The sequence below is a fragment of the Tuber melanosporum genome (genome assembly GCF_000151645.1).
Source record: "Tuber melanosporum whole genome shotgun sequence assembly, scaffold_22, strain Mel28".
NCBI classification, from domain to species: Eukaryota; Fungi; Ascomycota; class Pezizomycetes; order Pezizales; family Tuberaceae; genus Tuber; species Tuber melanosporum.
The window spans coordinates 823,755-845,676 of record NW_003298886.1 but is presented as its reverse complement, the minus strand read 5'-3'; the positions used below and the strand labels follow the sequence as shown (position 1 = coordinate 845,676).

General features: G+C 47.6%; 4 protein-coding genes; all 4 read right to left on the bottom strand.

The window, feature by feature from the left end:
* Positions 1–1,530: 1,530 nt before the first annotated feature.
* On the bottom strand, positions 1,531–4,687 carry GSTUM_00005993001 (uncharacterized protein). XM_002838076.2 has 5 exons: positions 3,648–4,687; positions 3,425–3,555; positions 2,760–3,353; positions 2,566–2,703; positions 1,531–2,510 (listed from the first exon to the last, which is right to left on the bottom strand). Exons 1-5 carry the CDS (start codon positions 3,806–3,808, stop codon positions 1,750–1,752), a joined length of 1,785 nt encoding a protein of 594 aa, XP_002838122.1. The 5' UTR covers positions 3,809–4,687; the 3' UTR covers positions 1,531–1,749.
* A 1,341-nt stretch (positions 4,688–6,028) lies between these two features.
* Positions 6,029–9,920, bottom strand: GSTUM_00005992001 (uncharacterized protein; the record flags this gene model as incomplete). XM_002838075.2 has 7 exons in its annotated part: positions 6,029–6,883; positions 7,096–7,326; positions 7,398–7,843; positions 7,903–7,988; positions 8,052–9,312; positions 9,383–9,696; positions 9,862–9,920. The coding sequence occupies 7 exons, from the start codon at positions 9,918–9,920 to the stop codon at positions 6,350–6,352; spliced, it is 2,931 nt and encodes a 976-aa protein (XP_002838121.1). The 3' UTR covers positions 6,029–6,349.
* Positions 9,921–20,202: 10,282 nt separating this feature from the next.
* Positions 20,203–20,556, bottom strand: GSTUM_00005991001 (uncharacterized protein; the record flags this gene model as incomplete). Its single annotated transcript, XM_002838074.1, has 1 exon — positions 20,203–20,556. One exon carries the CDS (start codon positions 20,554–20,556, stop codon positions 20,203–20,205), a length of 354 nt encoding a protein of 117 aa, XP_002838120.1.
* Positions 20,557–20,879: 323 nt separating this feature from the next.
* On the bottom strand, positions 20,880–21,551 carry GSTUM_00005990001 (uncharacterized protein; the record flags this gene model as incomplete). Its single annotated transcript, XM_002838073.1, has 2 exons — positions 20,880–21,408; positions 21,529–21,551. 2 exons carry the CDS (start codon positions 21,549–21,551, stop codon positions 20,880–20,882), a joined length of 552 nt encoding a protein of 183 aa, XP_002838119.1.
* Between the last annotated feature and the right edge of the window lie 371 nt (positions 21,552–21,922).

The window sequence follows — 21,922 nt, the reverse complement described above, 5'->3', positions numbered from 1 at the left end:
CACCGCTTTAGAAGTTATTGCAAACCCATATTCATCGGAACAGACATTCACGTACTCCACCAAAGTACTCTCCGTCTATCCGTACATATGAGCGGAAATTTGCAAGTAGCAGCAATGCCAGCGAATACGTGGGTGTTTTTTTGTTTTTTTTTGACGGGTCTACTATGAATAATCTCGACCTCAAGCTCTCGAATTCATCCCTACTAACAAATAACAGGTAAAAAAAAAGAGAGAGCAACTCAATTCGCTCCCATGAAATGCATATATCATAACAAACAAACAGCCTCTGCACACATATCACCCCAGAATTCACAAAACATAGCCGACTCAGGAGCCCGCCACCGCTCAAAACAATGAAACAAACGCACATATTATCACTCGGGCATAGAATATCCCCCTCCAGCCTATTCGCCCAGAAATAACGCCATAAAAGTGAAAAACACTGTTAAAGCGTTCTTCTAACCCGCGAGAAAAAGCAAGAATAAATCGCATCCACCGACGAATCCCCCGCCATTAAATCCCAAAACCGCCGTATGATAAGATGCTTTTTTTTTTTAATTCGAGTGAACGGGGCATTGATTCGAACAGCTGCTGTTCGGGGTGGGGGAAGCAGTTCATCTCACCACTGCTCACCGGTAGCTTTCCGGAAGTGGGTGGTTTTGGTGGAGGTTTGTGTTGGATTATTCGGACCTGTCTAGAACAGCTTCTCGCAGTGCGGAGAGGTGGTACGGGAGGTATTATTCACGTCGGGTGAATCTGGAGAGCGGTATGATATGATACAGTGCCGTGGTCAATCATGGAGGAAAGGAAACAATCCACAGAAGGTGAGCGAGTGAGAAAAGAAAAAATGTCACAGGTAATAATACCTCTATCATACACTCCACTACAAGAACCCCAGCTTCGTATGATACTATCCATCTAGCCGGGAACAAACCGGGGAACCATTTTTTCCCTTCTTTCTCTCTCCAAAGCGCCCCCAAAAAGGATTGCCCTTAGAGGCATCATAACCCTTCGATTTTCCGCGATTGCACACCGCCCACCACCGCCACTGTTAGGGCACTTGTATCGTACCGGCAGAGGACCGTACGACGTACTCTGCCCGTCGTAGGCACCTATCAATCAATACACCTCCCGTTGTGGAAGAGAGGAGTATAATTCGGGAAAAGATTTTTCTCTCTTTTTTTTTTTTTAAGAAAGGGGCAAGTGTGATGGGCTGGTAAGTTTTGATCTTTGGAGTCGTCCTCTGTTACGTGAGGATATCCTCGCACGGGCAGTGCTGTCAGTGTATCACGAGCTAGCATGCGGACACCCGTGCATGGTCTTTCCTATTGTGGGCATAGAAATTATTCGTTTATCCCCTCAGACTATCTACCTGCCCTTTTGGTATCAGGGTTAGCCGAGAGTGTGTATGGTGCCAGTAGCCACTGTCCCGGCACAGTTTTTGTTCCTTCGGTTTTCATAGATTGACGAGGATGAGATCTTCATGGTTGGTCACTCGGTTTTAGCTCTGTGGTTGAACTCCTGAAGACATTAAATTTTCGAGGCCATGCTAACAATTCACGACTATATGATTTCTCATTACTTAATACACTGGCATCTATACCCATCTAGCACCAGGTAATCCCATCCCCCATGCATTCACAATATTTCCACATCGCCAACCATTACATAATAACCCGAGCACAGAATTAAGCCCACAACTGTAGATTATTGCAGGGGGCAACTTCTAAGCTAAGCTAAAGAGAGGATTCACTCCTTCCTCTCCACCACCTCTCTAGTGCCACTCTCGCCCCTGGCGACCTTTTTCCCCGCGCTGCCAAACACCACACCTTCAACCCTCTGGTCCACCTCATCAAGCTTGTAATTGGTCATGCAGAGACCGGCAGGCAGCATTGGAATACACACACAAACAGCAATAATCAGGAGGATGCGCATAGTCTCGTCGTAAGATTTGATAATTGCTGTTCGCTCGGGGGATCCCATGGGGTAGCTGGTGGCCACGACGGCGGAGCCGTATATCATCGTCATGTTCGCCTTCGCGGCCTCGGGAAGGTAGAGCATTAATTTGTTCTGGATGTTGTGTGACCAGATCGCCCCCGAAACGGCCGATCCGACGGCTCCACCGATGGACACAATTGTCAGGAAGAGCGCAGTTGCGGCGGCCACTTCCTGGTGCAGAGAGGCGGCCTGCACTCCCAATTGGGCGGGGACGTTTAGCATGCCACCGCCGATACCGACGATGATTTGGGTCCAGATTATCTGAGCGTTGCTAGAATCGATGTTGCGGTAGCGGAGCATGAGCCCGATCCCTAGCATGTAGATTAAGATTCCGCCGATCATGTAGTACTTGTAGTGTTTTGTATATTTGATAACTAGGGAGATGATGACGGATGAGACGGTCGAAGCGAAAGAGAAGGTTAGGGTGATGTGGCCAGCGGCTACAGAGCCGGTGTTGCGGGCGACCATGAGGTAGGAGTAGAAATAGGGTTGGAGGGAAAGATAGTATGCCACTGTGGTTGGTCTGTTAGTACGTATTTGTCCGGCTACGATTGCGGTGATGCTCACTAAAGTAGAAGAAACCAAGAACGCAGCCAGCAATGACAGTCCTGTTCTTGAACAATCTCAACGTCAAGAGAGGCGTAGGAGCAGCCTTCTTCCACATCTCCCAGAGCGGGAAAAGGATCAAGCAGACACCTCCGATAACTGTGATGCCAATTAGCCCTTCTTCCAAATCCCCCAGCCAACAGATATAAACCCACCAATAGCAGCGATAATGCTCGGATTCTTCCATTTCCCCACAGCCTGTCCACCGAGAGTCAAGGGCACCAGCAGCAAACTGAAAGCCGCAACCAGCAGCAAAACTCCCATAATGTCCAACTCCGTCCAAAGGCTCTTCAGGAAGCTGACAACACCCTGCGCCTTCCACGGATATTCTGGCAACAACCCAGCCTTCGAGGCCTTCCTCTGATTAACACACAGAGCGATAAACAATGGCAGCGAGAGCACAGGCGTGATGATAGTCCACATAGCATACCCCCACCTCCAAGGTCCAGTGGTAAAGTGCTCGGCAATCTCCGGCCCCACCCAAACCGTTATCAGAAATGGTGTGTCGGGAAGCGAGGAGAGCAACGCGCGGTTAAGAAGATCGGAGGTATCGGCAATGAAGATCTGCTGCAGGATGCGGAGGCCCGTGGATCCCGCAGCGTAGAATATTTGGGCGCTAGCGTAGGTCGAGATATCCTTCGAAGCAGCCATTTGGATGTATCCGAGGATGTAGAAGAGCATTGAAATGGCAAACGCTTCAGTTCGTCCGAAGACGTCAGCGACTTTAGCCATTGGGGGTTGGACGACGGCTGTTTGCTCGTGGCGAGTTAGTCAACGGTGAAGCCGCATAACCAGAGATGGGGTAGGGTGGTCGCCATACCCATGAGAACACTCCCCACAACACCAACGGTCGACAGCAGGGAATGCGAGGAGAACGAGGATGTTGCATAGAATGCGAGCAAGCTCGTTACCTGAATATCAATCGATGTACAGAACGCCATCAGGAAGATACTATCACCACCGTCAATTATCCGCCAATCAATCAATCATTCTCTCTTTACTTCCATTTAACCGATCACACAGCGCAAGATGACATAACATACCCAGCATAAGCCACATACAATGCCCTCCTGGTCCAAGTCTTTGCAACTGCTTCAACCCGCTGCACACCCGTCTGTAGAATCACCCCCTCGGAGCCGGCACTCGACACAGTATCATTGCCATTAAAGCGCGGAACCGTAGATTCTAGATCGGTAGACTTCATGACAATAGCGATAACTTTTCCCAAAGCCGTTAATATTCAGAAAAAAGGAAATGGCGAAACAATACTAGCAGACCGCCTCGCAGTTATTTTAGAAGGCAAAGTCCGTCAGTGGGTAAACAAGAAATCCCAAGGCACAGAACCGAAGGAAGAAGTCACGTCGAACAACAGCAGTATAGGTCGTCAGGTGAGGCTCGAGGTGAACTGAGGCGAGATGGGGGGGAGGACGCTGAACTTGGGTATAAATGAGCAGTGTGCGAGTTTCCATAATATTATACGGTGGAAGGGGAAATCCCACTCATTTATCCATTCCCTCCTGCGAAGAAAGCAGACAATTACTGTACCAATCCCCAACCCCATCTTTGCCCAATTCCCATCTCCCATACTTTTCTTTAGAAAAAGAAAGCGCTACTAACTCCAATCAGCAAGAACCAAAACATTCCCCTGCGCTTACAGTGGCCAAACAGTACCTAATAACAAACTCGTAACATCGACATCAGATGCCAAAATCAAACCGTCCCATCCCAAATCCGCCATACAAGCAAGAAAAAGGCCGACAGACAGGCAAATTGTCCCCACCGCATGTCACTGTAAACACTCATCCATCCACCCAACAAACCGGTTTCCTAATCGAATTATACAACGATCAACGCGGTAAGCAGAGAATGGAAAAAGAGTGTTTGCGCAACAAAATACCCCCCCCCCACCCTTGCTCAACGATGTGCGCGGAACCTTGTTCGGTCGTCCACGGTGGGTAAATAATACCGTACGCTAAATAAGTACGCTCGGATCGGATCAGATATGATAAGGCAAGCGGAGCAAGGTAAAAAAGTGCGGCATCATAAGGTACGGTAGGTAATACAAAAACGTTGCAAAAGGAAGTTCGCTCGCGCAATTCAGTCCGAGAGAGTGAGGGGGTTTGAAAAAAGTGCAGGTCATCCCGTTCCCCCGGTGGTGCATTCCCCCAACCCCAATATCACACACCATCAGATCAATCAGATTACCGGTATGATACCATCCCAACCAGTCCGTCCGCCAAGCCCAGCCAAAGGGAAAAAACACAGGGAAAAACCCCCCCACTTTACAGGGATCTTGATGCGCTTTATCAAATCCTGAGATAACTCTAGTTTTCCTTGCTTTTTTTCGCTTGTTGTCAGACCATAATCTCCCAACCGGTGAGCGAGTATGCGGCAGAACTAATCGGCGTTATCTGATTTTAGGGTTAGATCGTTACTGATAACGAGTGGGTACTATGAGTAGTATCATACCCCTGTAGATATGAGAGGAGGAAGAGGAGGGGAAGGAGAGGAGTTGGGACGGGGAGTTCCGAGACGATTCCTCTTCCTCCTTCCCTCTCCCTCGCAATGGATGAAGAGATAGTGGGTACTACAGTATGGACGATGGACGATGGGAGAGGAGGGAGTAGTTGGAATTCCCGGTGATGAGTTCATGGATTGAAGGGAGGGGAGAAATACCGGTATGTACTGTACCCGCAGATGCATGTATGATAGATAATATGCGAGTACAGCAGACTGCGGTCTACCGCACAACATCAAGACTTGGAAAACTGCTGTAATAGCAGTTGCACATCTTGAATATATCTTTGTCAAAATCACAGCCCGCAATCCAGGAGCACCGTACTATAGTCTAGTCTACCTGGTAATGATATCTACTATCATACTGTGCTTGTATGAAAGCAATGACGCGGCACACAACACAAGACGGCCACAGCCAATTACCATGCAGCCAGCCCGCCAAGTTCATATAATATCATTTCATTCTATCCCCCCCCGCCGACCCCGCTTGCAGTCGTGTGAGCAACGCCACAGGGTATTCATTGACACAAGTACAGTATGATACATACTGCCACAGATGCTTGTACACTACCGTACAGGCATATACAAGGATTTCTTTATTATACTCTACCCGGACTCGACACTTCTCCCCCGCTCCGGGCAGTGGGGGATTCACTTTCCATCACCTGCAATCTAGTCGTCTTTTATCACGCACTCCGGCAACTGCACGAAACACCGCGCCCACGGTTGCGGTTTGTTGTTATTCCCTACTTACCGACGAGTGAGCTTTTGTTGTGGAATTTTTAGCTGCGGTACAGGGTAAAGCACCAAGTTATGCTAGTCAGTATTCCAATCGGTGTGACAGTCAATACAGTAGGATTTGGGGGGTTGGGAGGGAAGGAGGGGGTGATTCTGTTGGAAATGGCGGTAACTGTTAAAATCCACTACGCAGCATTGGAATTTGCTTCTAAAGCCTGACCACCCGAGATCCGTGCGCACTACCGGCATACCATTCCTCCCAGCTAACTTGGGGATCCCAAGCGGATTCCCATTTGAAATTTTGTAGTAGCTGTGGTATGGTACAAAGAAAAAAGCTATCCATCTACCTACAACTAAAACCGGCAACTAATCTCATGAGTACTTCCCTGCACATCCCCCTCAACCCAGTGCAACAAATCCGCAACCCTCGCTCAACCCAAAAGTTGCAAACATAGTGGCTCAAAGGAAAACAGCAAAGGGGGGGGGTGGTTCAATATTCGAAATCGTCATCAACCCCCTTGGCTCCAGTTTTATGCGCAACTTGATCCTGGCGGAGATACATCTCCGCGATTTGACTAGAACTGGTCGCGTCCTCACCGGTCTTATCGGTCCTGGGGCCAATAAATCTCGGGAACCTGAGACTAACGCCCTTATCCGGGTGTCCAGCCAGGCCAGCTGCGGCCTTGTAACGAGGGGACAAGGTCAAATCGGCTGCTTTAACCTCCCAGAGGACTTTAGGTTCGAACCAAACATCCGGTTTGCCCGCATTACCACTTGGATGGTCGTAGAAAGGCTTGGCCCTGTCAATTTCGAGGGGGTGCAAAGTCCCATAGAACTCTTCGAGTTCAGCCTCGGTGAAACCAGTACCAATATTGCATAAGGATTCATAGTTCTGAGTACCAGGATTGTAACAAGCTAGTAGAAAGGAGCCATAAACGGAAGTGCGCTTGCCCCTGCCCCAGTAGGCGCCAATGACAACCAAGTCCAAGGAGTCTCCTAACTCATCGATATAATCCTTCTTAATCTGATCGTGGCGCGCAAAATTTTTATCAGATAAAAAATCCCTCAGATCGCAACAAGGAGGGGATGGGGGCTTGCGCGCCGCTTATCAGATGGAAGGGGAGAACGTGGAAATGAAGGGCTGCACTTGCAAGGGTCTCGACACAGGTCCAGCTCGCTAAAAAAACAAAAAAACAAAGCAATAAAATAAAAAACTGAGTGAAAAAAGCAACTTACTTTAAGCCAATTACGACTCCTCTGACTAGGCTCATAGAAGCTCTCGGGACCGTCCATCATTTTAACCATTAGTCCTTCACAAGAGTCCTTCACACTCTGGTCTAGGAAGAGACGGATTTCTTCGAGATGGCTACTATCCATGTACCGAGCAAACACGAACTGATTGGGAACTTCGATGAACGTTTTATGCATGAGCTTCCTCCTATCATCGAGAGACTCACGAACAACAGGCTTCAAACGTTTAAGCAACAATGTTAGCAGCGTATCGCGAATCAAACCCAGGAGCAGATCCCACCACACACCTTTCCATTCAAGAATAGAAGGTCGAATGCATGAACACACACTCTGATCTTTACATCCTCTAGTGCGACATCTTTCTTTTTTCTGGTCTGAAGCATTTGAAATGGCAGGAGACGATTATTGGTCTCATCCCACCCGACCGCTTCACAATCAAGAACAAAGCTCTCAACCTCGGGCCTAACCCACTCGTTCATCGCCGCAAGGATGTCAGGATACTTGCCACTCAGATCCTCCGAGTTGCGAGAAAAGACCTTGGCAAGATTCTTGATTGGTTCTCCGCTAAGAGTAGCTGGCGGATACTCAATTGAAGACTTTGGCGACACGTAATGGATTTGGGCACGTTCCCCGTCGTACTTGTACTCGCAAGTAAAGCGTTTATTTTCAAACCTGTCAAGAACCTCTGATATCGCTTTTGTTGGCTTTGCTAACATGGGTTTTACAGGGACACCTACAGGGTAATTAGTAACAAATTTCAATTTTACCATGATGCTTGAAGAGTGAAAATACCAGGTTGCAACTTGCAATACTTCTTAATATCCATGATGCCGTGTTCTCTCATAGCGGGTATGATGATCTCGTAGCTCGGCAACTCACTATAGATGAAAGGGTTAGGTGAATTTCATAAATTGTTAAAGCTCGTCGTTGAAGGTACAAACCTATACACGCTTCTGAGATTGAGCTCCGACTGATCCAACATTGCCGTAGTTGGTGTTTTGCCAACAAGCTCCTGTTCGTGGGTGATCATCGCACTGCTTAATGAGACCAAGACAGTTCGTTCCGCAAGTCCCAACCTGAGTTTACCTTCCAGTCCTCTAATCAGGAACTTTGCTTCATCTCCCTTTGCAGCAGCGAGGAGCTTTCTGATAGCCGAGACCTTGCGGCCCTGACCACCTTCACCTTTAGTCTTTGCGATGCCCAATAAGCCTTTATGAACAACAGCGATAGTCAAGGGCCGGGGAGCAAAGAGCGTCTTCTGATTATTTCTGCTTTTCATTGCAACAAGTCCTAGGTCACCACACTCTCTCTGATCCTCTCTAATCCTCTCCAAGCTCCTACCACAACTCTCACCAATAGCTTTCATGAGCAAACTCTCGCCAATACCCATTTCGACACCCTCGAAATCAGCGGCAAGTTTGTTGATCATCAAGTGAATTACCAGTAAAAGCTCATCAGGAGAAAGCTGAAGAACCTGCCTCAGGAATCGAGATGTATGCGAGATTTTCTCAAGACGTTTGGTCGTTGACTCCAGGAGATTAAAGGTTGTTACTAAGGCCGCATAGGGGGTCGGCTCACCAGCAACCCAATCGGGATATGCTGGAGGAACGGATTTAGATAATTTTTTAATCATCTCGCGGCCTGCCGCAGGTGCAAGTGAAGGCTTCTCAGTCCCACTGTCTGAATCTAATGCCTTGTGTGTCGCAGAGCTTTCAGGCTTATCCACAGCTTCAGTGTCCGAAGCGGCCCCTCTCTTTTTAGATCTCTTATCAGAAGGCGACTTTTTAGCAACTTTAGCCTTAGACCCAGACTTAGATTTAGATATCTTAGGTGTGCTTGAAGGAGATTCTGGAAGGGGCGGCTCAGACTCTCCCGACTCCTGAGGAGAGACAACCGGTGAAGAAATAGGCGAGGACCTGGCACCCTTTGTAGTTCCAGAAGGCGAAACAGGCGTATTCACATCGACGGCCTTTCCCACAACTTTGCCTTTCCTTTTTTTGGCAGTCGCCTTTGGAGAATTGATGATCGGCAAACGCTTTCTGGGTGCGATGTCTTCATCTGACAATTCGGACTCATCGCAATCCTTTTTGAGCGGTTTGGTAGTGGGAGCACTTTTAGAACGTTTGCTAGGAGGCGCCTCGTCTTCAGAAGTTTCTGTCTCCTTCTTGATATTTGAAGGTTTAATACCGCACTTCCGAGCAGCTAGTAAAGAAATTACGTTAGCAAAAGTTTCAAAAAAAGGACATTCTGTTTGTTTATTTGCAAGACCCACCAGGTCTCTCTCTCTTCGTCGAGGAATTCCCTAGAGCTTTCTGCTTGCTCGAACCGATCGCTGGCTCTGAAGCATCAGACATCTCCGTTTCCGAAAAGCTAACACCGGCCTTCGTATACCCTGCACCGCCATCGGATCCGTCATCCTCCGGAATTGTAGGTTTCTTCCGAGCCTGGCCTCTGGCAGAGGTCTTCCTAACCTTAGGAGAAGCCACATCGTCGGTATCGGCGGCTTTGCCAGGCTTACTGATTGTCTTGAGCTTCGATTGAATGGGAGTGGCCGGATTGGTGCCGGCTGGGAGGCTAAAGAACCGTCTATTGGATATAGATTATAGGTATAAGCATATAATCACCGTGAATAGAGAGGAATCTCCCCAGGCACAACGCGGCAGATGGGGGAGAATAGGAAAGGAAAACAGCGGAACGGGGAAAGAAGTGTGAGAGATCCAAGAGAGCAAAAAGGTGTTGGAAGAAACACACCCTAAGGTCGTCTGAGACTTTACATACCCCAGAGTCGTTTGTTTTTTGCTTGACGACATTGTTCCAAGAGAAAATAAATGACCGCTGAACGTTGGGCAGACGCGATGCGCTCTCCGAATGAGCAACGGAGGGCAGAAGAATATCCTGTGCGAAGCCACAGCGGAGGAGAGTTAGGAGAAGCGACGCGTTAAATGTTTGTGGCAAATAGGATATTCGGTGTGGGGGTCAGCCGGAGAGGATCAAGGCTGATGCTTAAATTGTATCAAAGCGAGAAATAAAGAACGTGTGTCACTGCAAGTGTTGGAAAATAATGATACGCGCCTCCCGGCGTGCCTGAAATGTGGCTGCGCTGAGTGTTCAGCCACGCTTTTCAACACAGCCACAGGGGAGAGAGGAAAGCTGACTGCGGGAGTCTACCCGTGCTGATCGGGACCGGTGGGGAATGATTAACGTGGAGTCAACCCGGTCATGGGGGAATGAAGAGCACAGGAAACGAGCGAAAAGAGAGAAGGGGCGTCGCAAGAGAAGAGGCAGCGGCAATAATTTTCACGCACAGAGAGGTCTGAATTCGCTTTATGCTTGAAGAGCTTGCTGAATCCTCTTCCCACTTTTCTTGTGAGGCTTCTTTGGAACAATCGTGGTAGTACCGGTACTGGATTGTTAAGTTAATCTCTCTCACACTGGATATAAGGGTGAAATGAGAGGGATTTGATGAGCAATCTTTGAAGGAATGGTTTGGGTTGCATATTATTCCAGATTTTTTCCCTGAAGGCCCAGGGCATGAATCTAACATGCCTAAGCTTGACACAACACGGCCAGGACCAAAAAACGTATCAATAGTCGGTCTTCTAGCCTCATTTTATTTCTATTATAAGTATTATCGTTATACTTATTTTCAGGCATTCCAACTATATTGGTGATTCTAGACTCCACGATCTGCGGGGTTGAACCGCTTTTTTTTTTCTGGAAAATCAGACCAGATAGTCCCCACTAAGCCCCGGAGCCTCAAATTGGTTAATGTGTGGACTAGTAAGGTATGATGGCAGTCTTGTAACGCTAGGGCTCTGTTTTTAAAAAGTGTTCCATCACTAGATCAATTGCCCTAGGATGAGCGCGTTCACAACTCCATGTGTTCAAAATGAGCGACAAGGTAAGAGGATGGTAGGGTTGTGAGGAAGCGAGGGGCGAACGTGAACGAAGGGAGGAAACAAGCAAGGGGAAGGTAAGGAGAAAGTTTGGAGCGAAAGAACGAAAGCGGATCCGGAAAGGGAACTGAGATGTTGAGTAGGCTATACTCGTATTTCACCCGGTGACACTTAACAACAGGCAAGGAAGCCATTGATGCCTTTGCACACGATCAATATGGAGTCATCAGGCTTGCGCCAGTGGGCATTCCATCAAACTCCGGTCGATAGGTTCGTACGGGAACTGGAAAAGTAGAAAGAAGGGAAAGAAGGGGAGAAAAGAAAATCAAATTTTCGGCGCGGTCGTGCACCTGGAAAATCTTGTGGTCACCCTCCTCTTTGTATGATAGGGAAGGGAAGGAAGGTGGGGGAAGACGCTTTTATGCCTCACCCCCACAAACACTTCCGACAATAGCCGCCCCACGTATGATATTATATCAAAAAATTAACCATAGGTAGGAAATAAGAAAATTAATGAGGATACTTGTACGCATAATATATAAAGAAAAAACAAATCCCTGTCCCCACCATGCCCACTCGTCGCGCCCATCACAACATCGATATACCACTTAGGTGATTACATGCTCCTATGGACGGCTCAAATCCTCTGGAGTCAGTTGGAACTAGATAGAGCAATAGAAAGGATGCCTGGTGCATTCTTATAGTCTTCATTTGTCATCAATAAGTAGGTTTGTGGGCTTTTCGAATTTTCCCGCTTAAGTTAACGCACAAGTTACTCAGAGAAATTAATATCATAGCTCCAAAGGCTTTCGGACCACCAGAGCTTCATGACTATTTCCCAAGGCAGGTATACCATGCAGCCAACAGCTTCCCCAAGAAGTCATCATGGCCTATACTACTTATGTGCTCCCAACAGCTTGTACTTGTGATTAATATTCCCGAGTGACATCCTATGACTCTTGGTTTTCGGCAGAGTTCCTCAATAAAACCATCTAAAATATCTGTAGATAGATTGGACCTTTTAACGTTCTCGTAAAGAGAGATGCGGGGGGTTACTGAAGGTTCAGCTACCCGAATCATAACTCGATCGACCTTCTATCTATATATAAGTGATAACATCGAAGGGGCACAAAATTCAGCCACAAACACGTACTATATTCTCTTGCGATCTAACTATCTTGTCCTTGCAGTGCCGTTCCCTGATTAGCTAAATTACACATAAAAATTGCAAACTGACCCCAAAGCTATATCTTCTTTCGCAGCTGAATTGATAAGTTTCCTACATTGAGCGGGATGTTTGTTAGTTAGAACTGTAGGGTTCCGAGAATCCGATACTAGCGGGGATGATATAGCATGGCAAGGTTCGATACAGCAGAATATTAAGTACATCCGAGGGCGAGAAAATACGCCTTAGAAAACTAAAAGGTCCCCCTGCCACACTGGCTCAGCCAATTTAACTATTAAGTTGACTATGTTAGCCTGTATACTTGTGGGTTTTCCAGAAATGAGATACCCTAATATTATTGTGAAAACCGCCATACCTGTCGGCATCAAGATTGGAATTTCGCTATGTTCTAACCCACACAATTTCAAGGAGGTGGGTCCAAGCAATTACCGGAATACCGCTGAGATTAAAGGCTGGACCATCAGGCAGCTTCCCGCCCGATTTTCAAATCCGTGTGCGCGCGAGGGGCCAGGCAAGCCCATAGAGGGCCTGTAAATGTACAGTCCTGCTAGGCCGGGCCAAAGTGAGACCGGCATTGGCTTTGTAGATCTAGCTTTTCTAAAGCCCACGGGATTCACAAATGACTTGTAACGCCGGTAGTCTTTCAGCTTATGTCATCTGGTTAGTAAGTATTTTGTCAACGGGTGCCGGATATGCGAAGATATCGCACGCTGGTTCAGGCCTGGGACACACTAGGAGAAATCGAAACTGTTCCGTTAGTTTCAAAGCATTGAGTGTAGTGTGGATTCTGGGCAGTTTCCCATCACTTGATATATCCCAAAAGGCAGGTGACTTGCTTGCGCGCAAATAGTGATAATTTGATTGCCAAGCTATTTATTTTCTCCCCCTAGTTAAGCATCAATACGAACTCCAAATCCACATCAATTTTCCTTATTGCCTGATCCCTCCACCACATGGTTCTCCAAGTACTCTTTATCCTACTAATTCTCCCTCACAACCTGTTCTTTCTTCCTTGTTTGATCTTGGGTATTTGGAATGATGTGGAATTTGAGGCCTGTTTTGAGAATGAGAGTGCTCTTGCAAAGTGATCAAAAGAAGTTGAGAGGTCCCAATTCGAAAAATGAAAGTCTGGCGTGGAGCAGTATCTTACTCCGTAGAGCGCGTCGCAGTCATGGTGATAGATTCGGGATAGCTCCCATGTTACATAATATCAGCGGCAGTACCTCTTACACAGCTCTTACCTAATCGAGTTTTTCGAGAGAGATGTTGACGTAAACTTCAGGACACTTAACAACAACAATAAGCTGGTCGTAATGATCGTTTCGCACAAACAGCAAGAGAATAGATTTGTCTAAAATAAAGTCTTAAAAAAACATCCGAAAGAAAATACAGTATTTTGAAAGACATAATAAAATAACAAGACAGACTAAGAGGATAAGGAGTATTCTCCGTGGCAAAAAGCATACTGAATATGAGTATACGGTTGCCCTTCTATGATCTCATGATGAGAAGAAACCTTAATTCTCTACCTGTACAAATACTTTTACTAACTTTAGTGGCCCCTCAGATTCTTTAGGGGTGGTCCAGGATATTTATCCATCATTCTCGCTTCCCTGCTGCTAATAGTAGACCGGTTGAAGAAGGGATAGCAGGAAAAAGAAACCAAAATAGACGATTTTCTTAGAACACCTGAGTACTATAGAGCGCCCTAAAATTATTGTTACCTATAGGTAACAGTGGGAAAGATTCCTCAGTATAGTACCTGTGAAGAGCATATAGGTCTAACTCAGTTTAGCGGCAACTCCACGAAATCCCTTCCCGGTGCCCATCAAAACCGCTGGACAGATGGAGATGGATTGACTGCACCCTTATTTAGGTATGATCGTTTCCGGCTTAATGAGTGCTGTTCACAATATTGACCCCTAGCCCCCGTGTTGTTGTCAAATTCTGTGGAAGTTTTTTCCCGTTGCTACTATACCGGGACGTGTTCAGTTATTATTGATTGGCGATAATCCCATAGGGTGATGATATCTCGAGTGACTATTTGTGATGTTGCACATCATCTTTACACTCGCTTTCCGCTAGTCTGCCCAAGCGAGCGCACGCTACACCTATGATGTGATATCAACCTCTCAATTCCACCAAAGCAGCAGTTCTACTAAATTGGGAACTCATTACCCACCACGACTTGCCTCGACAAACTGAACACGATACCCCTTTCCTGAGATTTCCTATATCGCCCTTGAGAATACTTAAATGAAGATCCCCCGTCCTTCCCAGCCTCCCTCTCATTTCTCTTGTTCATCGCGCCTCTCACATCTCTCTACCCAACCCACTTAAGCGCACAGGAACTACTTACTTGCGAAGCAACTTTCAATTGCAACTGTCACCATGAGATTCATCGCACTACTTCTCTCCTTTTTATTCGCCTTGGAGGTATCGCAGGCTATACCCATCCGCCTATCAGGGGTTACTCACCCGCTGGGATCCTCCTCAAAGGCCCCTGCCCGCACCGCCTCCCGCCTGATCGAGAAGCAGCTCACTCCGGAACAACTTGCAGAAAAGGAATTCAAGGATAAGCGACTGGATGAGTACCGTATGATCCCCCCTCCGTAAAGGAAAAAAGGGCTCTCGCCACGATATCATCATGAACCACAAGCTAATACTTCTGTCACTAATAGTTAATTCGGTCCTGATCAACCTCTTCGATAAACATGACATCGTCCCGGAAGAGCACGAATGGGACGGCCCAAACCGCCCCTTCAATCCGGACGAGTACTTCAGAATCAGAACTCCTAGTATTCACCCCCCCCTTCCCTTGTCTACGCACAACTTCATCTAACATTACCTAGAGGAGATATCTAAAATACCGTGGAAAAAAATCTGGAACAGATTCCTCGATCTCTTCTCGTCTGGCGACCAAGACGCCTTTGCGGGAGCCAAAACAACATTCGCCGAGGAAGGGAGCGTGAAAATAGATTCACAGCTCCTAATCGAAAATACTGAGAGTGATACAGATTCTCAGAATCCTGATCGGATATTGGATGAAACATTTGCCCCAGACCGGATGAGTGATGAGGACTAACGAGCCAAGAGGCCCGGACAACAGATGGGCGGTCGGGGGAGGGCCATTGTGAGGGGATATCGGAGGAAGTTGTCAAAAAAGTCCCCTATCTTGGAAGTTTTTATTGAATTTATCGTGTATTCAGAATTAAATTTTAACAATAAAATCAAACCAAACTATGAAAACCAGATCTAAACAAAGCTTGAATACGGCTAGGCCTAAACTATCGAGAGATATGTACCCGCATCCAATAAGCGCGAGTTTACCCACTGCTCTAATCCCGGAAATCGGCTCCCTTGGGTAACTCCTTGCCCTCAGAGGTCTTCCAAATATTTCAGCCTAACCTATCGCATCACAGCACTTTCGAGTGCTACCAACACAAAGTTCCGGTTGGCGTTTAGGAAATCCAATCCCAGACAACGTCTTACCTTTAATACACCCTATGAAAGGCTGAATAAAGCTAAGATCGACGAAAAAATTAGCAATTCAATACAGAATGCCTACAAGTCAAATGACCCAAGGGATTAAGGGTAAGTATTACACTCTCGAATACTCTCGAGCCCCCCCAACATCTATCAATACACAGACATCGTTATACCGTTTCGGTTCCGCGAGAAGGGTAGGAAATGGCAATCATGGGCAATTGCTCTCCGACTTCCAAGTTTATATCCTGGTGAGGCGCTGATATCGACACTACGCCCAATTCTATTGAGGCCACCCAGGCAAATCAAGGGTCCTCGGCTGTCGGGGAAACTTCGAGGACGGGTCCAGATCACCCTTTAGCATAAAGTATTTATTTTACCCAAGTTAGGTTAGAGTGAACCCTTGATAGGGAAGGTGTCATTTTTCGGGAAAGTCGACAAGTAAGCTAGTCTAACCTCACTCGATTAACTTGGCTGCAGACTAAAGTTCGCTGACGTCCCCTTATGGTCACATACTGTGAGCCTCATCACGTATTTATCCTCCCCGGCCCCTGCCTCACGCCTCTACCCCACTACCCTGGGCCAATACTGTGTGTGGGGTGGGGGTGTGTGTGGCATATAACTATAAAAGGTATGTTCGCGATACCGATTTCGAGATACCATTGATGCGCTGATGCTCAAGCCGCTGGTGGGATAGTTTCGTGAGACTTATCATTAAATGTCACTCGACCCCTAATAGGGTTCGAACGGTCGGGCTACAAGGACCGTAGCTCACCGCAAACTGACACCGTTAGCCGGGTCAGTATCGGATATCATAGCACTTGACATCTCAACGGAGGTGCAAGCGGGGGGTGGTTTACACTTAGGGTACAGAGGCGGAAAAGAAACCCCGATATAGGGTTTAAAATACACAATTAAACCTCGGAATCGAGGATAAGAATATCGTGGGTCCAACTTGGCTCTTCCTCAGTAACATCCCGCTCCACAAAATCCTCCTCATATGCTACCGAAGGATCATCTTTAAGTAGTCTTTTGTCTAACTATCCCCAATCTCTGTAGGTTGGTTATCTAAAATCCGCTTGCTAGAAGGGGGCACTCTTCGGGATCATGTCTCAGGCATAGGTTACGTATTACGCAGGTGCAGCCAGCCTGGTTTAACCCCGATTGCCTAGACACCTTGCGCGTGTCTGGTAAGTGGATCATAGGATACCTGTAACTGGTCTGAATGATTTGGTTGGGATAGAGTTCTATCGACGACAAAAATTGGCCCATCGGGATGGGGGGAGTCCTAGTGAGAAGGCTGCCCCATTTCAGATTCCACGGGAGAGTCCGATACCCCATCGTGAAGGGAAAAACCTCCCGTCATCCTTCATGATATACCGGCAACACTTCACGACCGGGCGAAAGGGTCGAACTTAATATACGGCACGGGGTGAACTGGGATTTCGGTGATGGGAGTCCGTGGATTTTACTCGCGGGGATCAGGCGTACCAAGAGGTGGAAAAAGGGGGGTGGGTGGGTTGGATTGGAAAGCCGGACTTTCGAACAGGGTTCGATTTAGCCATGGTGAATAACAAACCACTAGGCCTCCTGCCCCCGCTTCTTCCCTCGCGCTGCCCATCGTGATGGAGCCCAGAATCCCGGCCTCTCGAAGACTGGTATGATACACAATTTCGGATCCGGCTCGGGTGGCTACGCAACGATTTTATAGGTTTTATACCTCCTTGATAAAGCGCTCGAATGCAATACGCACAGCTTTATTTTTCGTGGAAGGCGAGTGCCAAGACTGCACTCGCGGAATGGCGAAAACTGAGTCAGGCGGGACCGGGTGCGGAAAGTGCTGCAGCAAAAGTGCAATGAAGCTTCCCCAATTTTCGGGTTGCCGCAGAAAGTGCTGCATTAGAAAGGGAAAGCATCCTCATGGAAAGAGGCTATATTACTCAGAAAAACACACCCAGCCAGGATTAACACCCACCATGCCCTCAATTAATCTTATTGTCCTGGAGAATTCCTTGTTGCCAAGTGTTACCCGGTGATGAATTTGAAGTGGCCCGGCTCGCGATTAACCTTTGAAGTGTTGCTAGGCATCTCACAATCTTGTTTGATAATTTAGCAACGAGGTAAAACTTAACCGCACCATTGGTTTCCCGTGCTACAGCTACAGCCAAACCATGTTAAAACGTGTTTTCTAATATTTAAACAACTATGTGTGTGAATGCCATGGAACTGCTTTCTCAATCTTTATCTGTCCCATACATGGAGGGAACGGCATTTGCACATAAAGATCAGAGCACTGATACCAGCACGAGGGGTATGGATTAGGTGGTGAGAGAAAGCATCAGGCACTACGCCTGAGAAAGTGCAGAATCCCCAAACCACTAGCATCATGGGGCCTATAACTTTCTCTGTTTACAGTTTATTCCATAAAATTTGTGGGTTAACACCCGTGGGGCTCTTCCGGCCTGAAAGACCCCGTTTTTGGCACGAACGACCCGTCGCATGGTGTCCGGAAAAACTGTGCTATAGTGCTAGCACCTTCTCCAGTACAGGTATAAGGAAACATTGAACGGGGGCAGCAGGCAAACACACCAAGTATCAGGCACAATGAGATTCAATGTGCTGATACTTTTCAAAATCCCCTCTTGGCTGGGTGGTCGGTAACACTGGCGCATGTGGGTGGCTGCTTGTTCGGTATAACCAGGAACTACGGTACGGTACGAGTATCTTCCGTGTTTCACACAAATCACGGGCGTAGGGAGGCCTATCACCAGTATTCTACTCTATGAAAACGGGTGACATGCGGGACGAACTCGTGCCGGAGCCAACTCATCAGCAAGTTAGCATCATCTGTTGATGCTCATCCCAGGGCTCTCTTCCGGGGGCGGCTTGGTGGATGGCCGGTGGTCGGCGGTGAAACCAGATTCGCATGCGGCGCTGCAGCATCTCAAAACGGGTGTATCTCCTGGGAACCAGGAACCTGCAGGGTTAGCACGTGCAAACACTCGGATTGAGAAGTTTTGATAAAGGCCGCAGGGACTAGGATTGTTGCTCTCTATGCCAAGCCGATCGCCAGGTATTGGATCTCTTGGGGATGATGAGTTGACTATTTACGCTTTTTGAAGCTCTCATGAAGATACACGTAAGTTAGTAGGTTTCCATGTCAATAGGAAAGGGGATTAAAAGAAGGAAAGATGAAAGAGTGAAAGAAGCCTGATTTTTCCTTCTGAATTTTACTTTTGGGCAGCTCAGGGAACTTTCCGATATTCAGGAAGGTGTAGCCGTTGACGTGCGAGTGGGATCGCAAAGAGGACCAACGATCGATCGCCATACAAGATTGTATGAATACACACCGGTCGCGTCTAGCGCTCGCAGATGATACCAGTGCTGGACTGGTACCACACTCGCCTTGTTCAGACCAATCCGGAATTGCATACTATGTAGCCACTCTAGTGACGTGTCGTTCGGATACTTCCACAAAATATGTGAGGAAATCAATAATACCGGAAGTTCGTTCACCCCCCCCCAAAGCTGCGATGTCAGACCTTACCAATATCTAACAAGGTCTTGGCGAGACCGGTACCGTACGGTACTCGTACACATCTGGACAGTGGGACTGTTGGGCTGTAGGTGATGAGAGGAAGTGTTGAAATTCTTGATTTGCTTCATACGTTCCAATTTTTTAATTTTATTAGGACAGAAAATTACAGGGGAAGAGAAACATTTGCACAAGTAAAAACAAGGTTACTGTGGCTCAGCGATCAGGCCCAGTGATAAAAAAAACTTCGATATATGATAAGTGGAAATGGAACTCAGGCCTGTTTTTCTCCTGAGGATTTAATGCCAAGGCGTTCCCGTCGCGTTGGGAGGTCGGCAATAGAAGGATAACCAAATTTATTGAAACCCGCCGCAAATCATTTGGTGCCGTCTGGAACCATACTCAAGTGGACGGATTGAAATCGGAAGGTGGTCAAGCGAGCGATGTGGTAGGGCATTCCAATTTCAATCCGGCCACTTGGGTAGTATCTTTTTGCCTTCCTTCACTTCAGCGGCGCCTGCGGAGCTAGCCTGTCAGAAAGCTAGGATCACAGCCTCCCCCACCAATGCTACTAACACAATATGAGTATGGGAGAGGGAGAGTGTATTGAGCAAGACTGACCTGAAATTATTAAAACCTGTTATCCTCCGCAATAGCCCCTAGATCGACGTTGGAGAGTGGTGTCCTTTTGGTGAGCAGGAGCATATCCAATCTCCCTGGTCTGAGTATTGACTGACAACCCGCTCTGATTCTCCGACGCACCGTGCTGGCCAGCAGACTTTGCTATTGTGGGTACTGAAATCAGAATTCGAATCCTGTTGGGGGCGTGTTTGACACACCGTGATTTGGGCCGCTGGCTATCTCAAATCATAATCCAAGTACTTGTATCGTACAGTATGAGATAGTGGTTTGTGGCTGGCCAATCGAGAACCCTGTATCGCTTACATAATCCCTCTGCATATGGCGATCGGTTGGTTGCGAATTGTTACCTATCTCCAACCATGATTTGAGATAACGAACAGCTCCCGGTCATGGTGTGCCAAACACACGCCAAGTAATTCCGGACCGCAGATGCTGATGAAATTTGCCCTGCTCTCGTTTGCAGCGGCTTTTGATAGCAGGGTCTTGTCGCACCTGGAGGGTCCCAAAGGAGTACCGGTATAGTACCATACCTCAGCCTGCCCCCACGCTAGCAAAAGACCGGATTTTTGATTGGCTGCACGATGGCCTTCTCGATCTGGGTATGCTATGAGGAAGCGTTGAATTGAGATCAAAGACCCTGACCCCGGGCAACTAGTACTGGCACTGGTGCTAATAGTGGGGGGGGGTTTGGCTTGGTCCATGTCTATGTTCGCAGAGTCGCCTACCGTAACTTGGCAACGATTGTTACCCCCAGAGGGTTAGTGGGATGTTAAGGGTTGCGTATTCGCGCTAGCGCCGGTCTCCTGCCACAGCACGTAGATCGGTTCCAACGAACCCGGAGGTTGTTTTGGCCGATTTTTTCAAGTCAGAATCTCCTGATAACCCCAACTTCTCACGTGACCCCTCGATTAGCAAATTAGTAAGCATTTGGGGAATTAATATTGGGGATAATACTTCTCTTCCAACTTCAAATCTTCCAGCTCTTCTCAATACTGGATCTAGGCTATTGGGTCGGGTTGTTACACTAGTGACCGCGGCAGGTTGCCCGCCGGTTTTCACCAATGTAAGATCGCCCATACAAGTCAACATCTGGGCAACAATTCTTTCCATTTTTAGCTGGGTGTTGTCCCTCTTTTCTCGAAGAGTTCTTGTACCTTCTTTCCCGATTCTCCAGACTTCCTGATGCGACTGAGGGGGCAGAAATAGCGATAAACGGTAGCCCAACCTCTCCGGCAATAGCGTTTGCTAGCATAGTTTTACCGTAGCTAGGCGGTCCGTGGAGAGGTACCACACCGCGAGGCGTGTGCACTCCGATATGCAAGTAAACCTCTGGGTGGGCTACTCGTAGGGGCATGACGACAAGCTCCGAAAGGTCGTTGATGGCCTCTTCTATATCGCTAATGTCCTTCAGGGAGACATTCTTGGGCGCCCCGCGAGAATTGTTTCGTTTCTGATGTTTTATAGATTCACCATCTTTGACCAGCCGGTTCCTTTCGTTTTCGTTGTGTCGGCTACTCGCTCGCTCGCTCGTTGTATTTGATCCCTTGTGGAGGCTTTAGCGTTAATATAATTTGAATTTTAGATGATTCGGTTCGTCAATATACAAGTACCTCCAAGCTATGGCAGACACCCCTCTCGTTCAAGCCTTTTAATTAAGGGTTGCTGTTGCCAACAATTTTAAGTTTTCGTCTTTCATAAAATGTGGTTGTAGCGTTTATGTCGCTGCCTTGGGCCAACCTGCGATCACGGGAAAGCGAAGAAAAGTCTTTGCAGCGTGCTGTAGGTATCCCCCTAGGAAAAAGAGTGTCAGGCTACCCCAACCCTGAACCCTGTTTGAACGATTTGGGAAAAGGAAAGAAACCAATTTGCGAAGCGAGTATCATAAAAGTTTCTCAAGCTTCTCTGTCTTCTCTGTCTCATCTCTTGATTGACCTGGTGTTCGGCCGTGAGGGGAGAAGCCCCTCCTGGTATACCTCCCGGATCGTAGGGACTTTTAAAAGCTTTCCCAGCATCGCGGTCTACGTCTCCACGACCACAGGGATCCAAACAGTATGATACGCAGTGGAC